Below are 8,011 nucleotides of genomic sequence, written 5' to 3'. Positions count from 1 at the left end.
ACTGGTTAACTAACAGGAGTTTCTTCTTCACCTTCCTCCCAACCCCCAGTCCTTATCCTTTGTGTACTCAACTGTTACCTTTGACCTCTTGTATCTCCTTTGCCTACCTCTAACCTTCTCACCAGCCTTCTGCCATTTCAACTCTGGCTCTTACCCATAATCTCCAGGAAGCATCTTATAACCCCTGAGAACTTGAAGACCTTAAGGCCCGCAGACCCATTTCAACAGAGGAAAACTCTTGCCTTTCTCAAAACCACTTTCTTACAAGGGGCGATTGATGAAAACAAACAGGGGTGGTGGTGGCGTGGGGAGGACGGAAGAAAAACAAAACATTCACAACTTAAGATTTGGCTCAATGATATATTTGCCAGTTATTTTATTTTTTCTAAAAACAATAGAAAAAAAATCAACTTTAAAAAGCAAAATGTACTTAAATAAAAAAAATTCAGAATTATAGTACCTATAATGCTAGGTACTATACACTAGGATTGAAGTTCTGTGTAACTGCTATAAACGTTTTATTAAAGTTATTTACATTTAATGGCAATATTTACAGAGAAAAGTTGTGTAAATCTTAAATTTTTTTAAAAACAATTCTTAAATACAAATCTGTTAAAGAAAAAAAAAAGATGGTAAGCATAAAAAAGTTCTTTTATGCCCAAAGTCCAATTTGAGGCAGTTTACATTATGGCTAAATCTTTCAGTCTCAAGACTCAGCCAAGGTTGTGAGGTTGCATTTGATCATGCTTTGCAAACAAGTTCATAGGTAATGGATGTTGACAGTTCTGTGTGACGGAATCTTTTTCCTTACTTTTCCTTACGCACAAGAGTTCCGCAGCTGTTCAAGTTTGTGTTTCAACTGTTCTCGTCGCTTCCGCAACAAGTCCTTTTCAGAAATGAGCTTTTGCTCCTCGGCTTGGACGGACAGGATGTATGCTGTGGCTTTCTTAAGAATAACTACCTTGGGGGCCTTTTCATTGTTTTCCAGCTCTGGGATCTGGTCACGCAGGGCAAAGAAGCTCCGTTTGAGCTCGTTCCTCCTCTGGCGCTCCAGGACGTTGTGCGTTCGCCTCTTGTCATTCTCCTCGGTGTCCGAGGACCTGGGGCTGGTGCATTTTCGGTTGTTGCTGATCTGCCTCAGGACTCTGACACTGTCCAACTTGACCCTCTTGGCAGCTGGATAGTCTTTCCGCGTGGAGGGAGGGGCTGCGTAATTGTGCTGATGTGTGGAGACATGGCACCTCTTGAGGACCAGTGGGCTGTGAGGAGGTTTGCTGTGGCCTCCAGAAGAGGGTGATCCTGACTCTGACCTTTTGCCAGGGGGCTGCCTCTTTTCCACAGAAACGACGTCGATTTCTTCATCCTCTTGTTCCTCCTCTTTAAGAAAGGAAACAGAAATCACTTGGTTAGCGATGTTTCATTAAAATGATCAATTATCAGATGTAATGCTGTAGAAATATAAGGCGTTAATATGTTAGAAAGGTCTTTGGACAAAATGATCTCCCCAAAGAACCAATCTAGCCAGCCACCCTACCTCCTCTAACCACGAAGGCAGGACAGCTGCTGGGTGATGGCACAGACAAGAAAACTACCATTTCCCAGGATACCACATTGATGCCAGTTCTTACCTAAGACTTAATGATGAGGCTTTGGACACACCCAAAGCAAAGCTCATTCCCAAGCACCTCCTATTTTAAGGGACTTTACCAAGAACCCTTCAGGTGTTGCAAATGAGAGTTGCAAATTGCTTGGTATGACTTTAGCAACTCCCAATTTTACTGGAAGTGAAAAAGAAAAAATAATTGCAGTTTTGCCAAAAGTCCAAGAGGATAGGGTAAGGAAAAAAAAAAAAAAGTCCTTGCAACTCAAGGATTTGCTTTTCAGTGTTCAAAATAGTCTAAGAAGATCCCAGCTCCTCAGCCTCACTCTTGAGGCAGCTGACTGGCTCCTGCATGGGGAGGCCCTGCTTGGCCTCTAACCACATCTCCCCTTTTTGTAGATAGTTCATTAAATCCCAACCACTTCTCGGAAGTTGAGAGAAGCAATTCATTCATCTCTCAGAGATCAACCCTCTCTTATCCTCATCCCCCCCCATCCACCCACCCCGGGGCAATTAAAATGCTTACAGGAGGTGAGAAGTGGATTGAGTTGTGAAATAAGCCAGGTTTAAAAACCTAAATGAAATTCCTGAGAGGTGGGAGAGAAAGGGGGAAGGGGGCTGGCAACAAGGGCGGTCTAAGGGGAAGGGATGGGAGGAAACGCTAAAGCCCAGGGTTTCAGAGGTGCTGAGTTCCCAAATCTGTCCAGATCTGCTCTCTCTCCTTCCTACTAAGAGAAAGGCAGGGTCGACTGAAGTGGCCCGTTGAATAAAATGCCAATGAAAATGGGAGAGATATCCAGCCGCCCCCCTTTGGACAGGCCTGGACGGGCTCCGCTTACCAGAGTCGCTGCTGGTGGTGGGCGGTGTCTCCTCATGGAGCACCAGGGGCTCGGGGCTGGCCCGCGGGGAGGATTCCGTCGAGGAGAGCAGAGAGTCTGAGGACGGGGAGAAAGCGCTGGAGTCTGGCGAGGCGCAGGGCTTGGGCAAGCTGCTGTCATTGAGCGGGTACGGGAAGACCACCGAGGGGTCGATGCACTCCGAGGCGGCGGCGCTCAGATCTTGCAGGTACAAGCTGGAGGTGGAGCAGACGCTGTGCCCCCGGGCGGGGTTCGGGCTGCCGCTGTCTTTGCGCGCAGCCTGGTAGGAGGCCAGCTTCTCTGAGACCAGCTTGGCGGCGGCCGAGAAGCCGCTCCACATACAGTCCTGGATGATGATGTTTTTGATGAAGGTCTCGTCGTCCGGGTCGCAGATGAAGCTCTGGTTCACCATGTCTCCTCCCAGCAGCTCCGTCACCATCTCCAGCTGGTCGGCCGTGGAGAAGCTCCCGCCACCGCCGTCGTTGTCTCCCCGAGGGGAGAAGGGCGTGACCGAAACGCAGGAGGTCGAGCAGAGCCCGGAGCGGCGGCTCGGGGACAGAGGCGGGGTGGGCAGCAGCTCGAATTTCTTCCAGATATCCTCGCTGGGCGCTGGCGGCTGCAGCTCGCTCTGCTGCTGCTGCTGGTAGAAGTTCTCTTCCTCGTCGCAGTAGAAATACGGCTGCACCGAGTCGTAGTCGAGGTCATAGTTCCTGTTGCTGAAGCTGACGTTGAGTGGCATCGTCGCGGGAGCCTGCTGGAGGGAGCACACAAAGCGGGAGGCAGTCTTGAGTGAAAGGAGTCTTGGTGCAGAAACCTGGCGCAGCGCGCAGGGCGCACCACAGCCCCGGACCACTCCCCTTCCCGTGCTATCCCCTAAAGCGACTGGGTGGTCTCGATGGGGCAAAAAAGCGGGGGGAGGGCACTCTTTCACCCCCTTTGGGCAGCTCCCTACTATCTCAGACATGCACTTTGTGAACCAGCAGCTTGGTGCCCACCAAGTCCCAGCTCCCGGGAGCCCGGAGCGCGAAGCCCAGGAGGCGGCCCCGCAGCGGCGGAGGAATCGAAATCGGCCTTGGTCTCCCCTTAAGAGGCCGCGGGAGGCGGCAGTGAGGATTTGCCAAAACCCAAGGCGCAAAGTTTTGCGCCACCTGAAGGAGAAGGCGAGAGGCGCCTGGGCGCTAGCGGTGGCGCGCACCCCGCTCCCGCGCCCGGGCCCCTCTGCCGCGGCTGTTCCCACTCGCGGCCTCGCTGCGCTCCTACCCCCGCCGGCGCCGCAGCCCCTCCCAACCTCCCCTCTCCACCGCCCCCGTCCCCACCCCCAATGCGTCCCCCTTCTTCGTTTGCCGGCTTTTCTTCTGTTCTTTCGCCGGCTGGAGTGGCGAGCTCAGCCGTGGGCTTTAACACTCCTCCATAAATACAAGGGGGCTGTCAAATAATAACAGGGGCACCTCCCTGCACACTCAATACGGCGACGCAACTGCGCCAGAGACCCCGCTGCGATACTTCGCCCTGAGCCACCAGCCAAGGGTAGCAGCTGTTCTGGAACAGCCCCGACCCCCGCTCCTCGCCGTCCCTCCGCATCTCAGGGGCGCGAGGACACCCGAGGGCGGCCGCAGCAGGGGAGTCAGGGCTGGGTGCGGAGATCTGCCCTGGTTTTTCCAAGTCAAGGATTCCAGGAGAATCGGACACATCCTCGCCTCCCTTTCCCCCTGCCTGCGCCTCCCCAACACCACGTCCTAACACCTCTGGAGACCCAGGTTTTAAATTGTATGATTGCTTTTTAAAAAGCCAAAATGCCAACTTCTTAAAAGGATCAGGGCGAGTTGGAATCGCCGCGGGGACGGGCGGGCGGGCGGGACGCGCCGCAGTGTCTGTCTCCGGCTGTCAGAAATGTGGTGAGTCGAAATTTAAATGCCCTCCCGGAGACGGGGAAAAGTCAGCGGCCGCGGAGCTCTCCGGCTCACACAGGCGATATGTGGTCCCTACTCCAAGGAGCTCAGGATGCAAAGCATCATGAAAGCAACAACCCCCAGCCCCCCAAAACCCAAATAGCAATTAACACAATAAAGCAGGAGTGTTCGACCGGCCGGGAGTCAGCGTTAATATATTCCTAAGGCAAAAATCTCGAAAGGCTAGTCTTAAGAACACATTCCCGTTTTCCCCCTGCCGTCTCCTCTCCCATCTTGACAACTCACTTTACCCCGATGCAGTTCTGGATCACACCCCACCCTACCCCAACCTACCACAACTACTCTGAGAAAAGTGTCAATAGCGCAGGAATGGGAGAAAAGACAACCTATTTCGGCATTCGACTCATCTCAGCATTAATGCGATAAAAAAAAAATAAAAGACAAATGGACCCCTGTGCCTACCTCGTTTTCCACTGCCCGAAAAAATTCCAGCGTCCAAACTGCGGCAAGGAGACCTTTCAGAGGAGCGGGTCCCGGCAGCGGCGGGGAGGTGTCCCCAAATGGGCAGAATAGCCTCCTCGCGTCGGGAGAGTCGCGTCCTTGCTCGGGTGTTGTAAGTTCCAGTGCAAAGTGCCCGCCCGCTGCTAAGGGCAAAGTTTCGTGGATGCGGCGAGGGTTGCGGACCGCTGGCTAGGGGGGTCAGCGGGAGGGCTGGACCGGAGGCGAAGCCCCCTTTTCGCTTCGGATCTCCCTTCCCAGGACGCCCGGAGCGCAGCTCGGCTCGCCCGGCTCTTCCACCCTCGCCTGCCCGCCCGCTCGCTCCCTCTGCCTCTCGCTGAAATTACTACAGCGAGTTAGATAAAGCCCCGAAAACCGGCTTTTATACTCAGCGCGTCCCCTCCCTCCGTTCTTTTTCCCGCCAAGCCTCTGAGAAGCCCTGCCCTTCTCTTGGCAGGAGGGAGTCCGGGACTGCCGGGGCCCGGCGGTAGCGGCGGCCGCAAGCAGCACAGCTCGGGGGTCCTCAGCTGCGCAGACCCTCGCACTATAAAGGGCTGGGTGGTGGGCGGGGATTCGCGAGAGAGTATCTTTTTTCTTTTCCCCCACGCCCTCTGCTTTGGGAACCCGGGAGGGGCGCTTCTGGGGAGGGTGGTGGGGAGGGGGGTGGGGAGGAGATTCAGCCCGGCAGCCGCGCGCTCTAGTTCTCGGATGTAAACAGAGTAAGGGAGTCGCATGAATTAACTGCGCTCGCCTACCATTTTCTTTTGCTCCGGCTCAAACCCTCTCTTTGCTGCTCCTCCGTAGCAGCACCATTTGACAGACCGCATCCTTGTCCTGTGAGTTTAAATAATCGCAGGCGGAACAGCTGCCCTCCACACCGCGAATACACTGCGCGCCCACCGCCACGCCACGCGCGTACCAGGCGGCAGGGCGCCTCCCTAAGGCTGGGTCAAGGGCCGCGCTTGGATCAGGAGTCCCAGGGAGAGTCGAGGAAACAAGGGCATTAATGGGCGCGCGTTCAGAGCGTGGGGTGTTAGTGTAGATAGGGAGAAATGATAGAGGCAGAAGGAGGAACATGATGCCGAGAATGATTAAAATAACTCAGCAACGCATTGCCACGTATACTTGGAGAGCGCGTTATGAATAAACTCCCATTGCATTTGTTGGGGGGTGTCATGCATTATGCATTATGTATGCACAGCTATCGGGATTGGATACCTTCCACCCAGACTGAGTCCCCCAATTTGCTGCCAAAGCAGCAGAGACCGCCCCTCCTGCCCCGCCCGCGCAGGCCTCCGTGGGGCCCCGTGCGGGAGGCGTCTGTTTCTCCTGGACGCGCTAAGCCCTGAGATGTTTCTGACTGTTTCCGAGCTGGACTAGGGCGGGAGGGAGGTTGCCTGCTCTCTGCCAGTCAGTACCCCACCATCCCACCCCCGCGCCCCTCACAAGGAGTTCCCAATTTCGCAGCCAGGTTTTAGAAGAGACAAATCCTCTTTGCGCCCTGTGGCGCCGGTTTACACCAGTCTCGGGCTCCCGGGTTTGGGAGAAATCAAAGGCGCTAGACGGGAGAATATGGGGCGGGGGCGCAGGGGGGACCCGAACCGCGGGACCGGACTTCCTAAAAGGGGGAAGTGAAGAGCTTGTGGACTGAGACGGGGGAATCAGCAGAGACCCTTGTGAAAAAAAAAAAAAAAAAAAACCGTTAACTCTTTCCTCCCCGCACAAACCGGACGTTAAATTCTTTTCCAGGTCCTCTTTCCCCTTTTATTATTATAAGCGAGGTCATGCACAAAAAATGCATCGATTCTGATCAAAGAAGGGGAGAGTAGTATTACTTCCGTGCCTTCTTGAGGGAGGCGGGGTCTTGAGCTAATTAAAATTTGGCTGCCTTTCAGGCACTAATTTCCTAGTTCACTGACTCCAATTTTTTTTCTGAATACTAGTGAAAGTGTATTATATGTAACCCGCAAACATGTATTCACATTTCATTCACACTTCGACTTAGCTAGTTGCCCTTCGCTCCCTGAAATGATCTATATTTAACACATAACTTATATTCCCTCGGGATTTTATTTTGTGCTCTTCCACGGTATGAAAAACAAAAGACATTCTTCTCATCCTTGGTAAACTTTTCTCTCACTCCACCGCCTCCAAAAATAGAAAACTATTCGGGGAGAAGGGGTGAGTGTATAGCCTGAACACTGTTCAAGATGGGTTATCACCCACTGAGTTTGCAGCTCGGCGTTCAATTGTTAAGTGAATGTAGTAACTTCCCCCAAATCAGACGCGCAGCACAATTCAGCTTTAAGGATTGCAAATTACTCCTGCCTCTAGGTCTTTGCCGCAAACGTGGGCAACAACCAATCGCTAGGCTCGATTTTGCTGCAAAGCGTCTTTCCCCCCCGCTCCCTCTCCGGGCTGCACCCGCGTTCTGGTTTGCGAAAGTAAAGTAAGTGTGCCCTCTACTGGCAGGAAAGATCACCGCGCCTGGATGTCAACGAGGGTGGAGGTCAGGTGGGGGCAGGGGCGTCCGAGGTGCAAGGTTTCCAGCGGGGGAAGGACAGGCGGTTCCTTAAAGTAAGTTTCCAGCCACCTCCTTGTTATTCTTTCAGGTTGGCTGCAGAAGGGCCGAAGAAAGAGGAGTTACTGGAGGAAAAAGTGGTTCAGAGCTGACTATTCAACCACATAAGAGATGGTGAAAATTAACCCATCACTACTTAATGGAGAACCGGTTATGGCAAACCTGAAATAATTCACAAGTACATACACGAAAACAAAATTTTCAACAAACCCAAACAAGCTTTAGCCTCCAAATCTTAGAAACTCATCTTTTTTTTTTTTTTTGGCGGAGTCTCACTGTGTTGCCCAGGCTGGAGTGCAGTGGCTCGTTCTCGGCTCACTGCAACCTCCTCCTCCCGGGTTCAAGCGATTCTTCTGCCTCAGCCTCTCGAGTAGCTGGGTTTACAGGCACCCACCACTACATCCAGCTAATTTTTTGCATTTTTAGTAGAGATGGGGTTTCACCATGTCGGCCAGGCTGATCTCCAACTCCTGACCTCGTGGTTTGCCCGCCTCGGCCTCTCAAAGTGCTGAGATTACAGGCATAAGCCATCGCGCCCAGCCCTCATCATCTTTTTTAACCACCA

At 53.0% G+C, this 8,011-nt stretch overlaps 1 protein-coding gene across 2 annotated transcripts; it reads right to left on the bottom strand.

Annotated features, from left to right (window-relative positions):
- Nucleotides 1-340: 340 nt before the first annotated feature.
- On the bottom strand, nt 341-6,017 carry MYC (MYC proto-oncogene, bHLH transcription factor). Of its 2 annotated transcripts, none has more exons than XM_064384582.1 (3): nt 4,830-6,017; nt 2,440-3,208; nt 341-1,377 (listed from the first exon to the last, which is right to left on the bottom strand). In XM_064384582.1, exons 2-3 carry the CDS (start codon nt 3,194-3,196, stop codon nt 818-820), a joined length of 1,317 nt encoding a protein of 438 aa, XP_064240652.1. In that variant the 5' UTR covers nt 3,197-3,208; nt 4,830-6,017; the 3' UTR covers nt 341-817. The 2 variants fall into 2 exon arrangements, with proteins under 2 accessions (XP_064240652.1, XP_012307058.1); XM_012451635.3 differs by having other exon boundaries at nt 2,440-3,211; nt 4,830-5,268.
- Nucleotides 6,018-8,011: the final 1,994 nt, after the last annotated feature.

Source organism: Aotus nancymaae, unplaced genomic scaffold (assembly GCF_030222135.1).
Source record: "Aotus nancymaae isolate 86718 unplaced genomic scaffold, 86718_ANA_hifiasm-v0.15.2.pri h1tg000036l, whole genome shotgun sequence".
Classification (NCBI taxonomy): Eukaryota; Metazoa; Chordata; class Mammalia; order Primates; family Aotidae; genus Aotus; species Aotus nancymaae.
The sequence above is the reverse complement of the archived record's forward strand: the minus strand, read 5'-3'. Positions and strand labels throughout refer to the sequence as shown.

Bases quoted from the DNA above. Each gene is read 5' to 3' on its own strand.
- MYC (XM_064384582.1), bottom strand. From the start codon at position 3,196: ATGCCACTCAACGTCAGCTTCAGCAACAGGAACTATGACCTCGACTAC. The intron at 1,378-2,439 runs GTAAGCGGAGCC...CCTTTCTTAAAG, and splicing joins CACCACCAGCAGCGACTCTG to AGGAGGAACAAGAGGATGAA.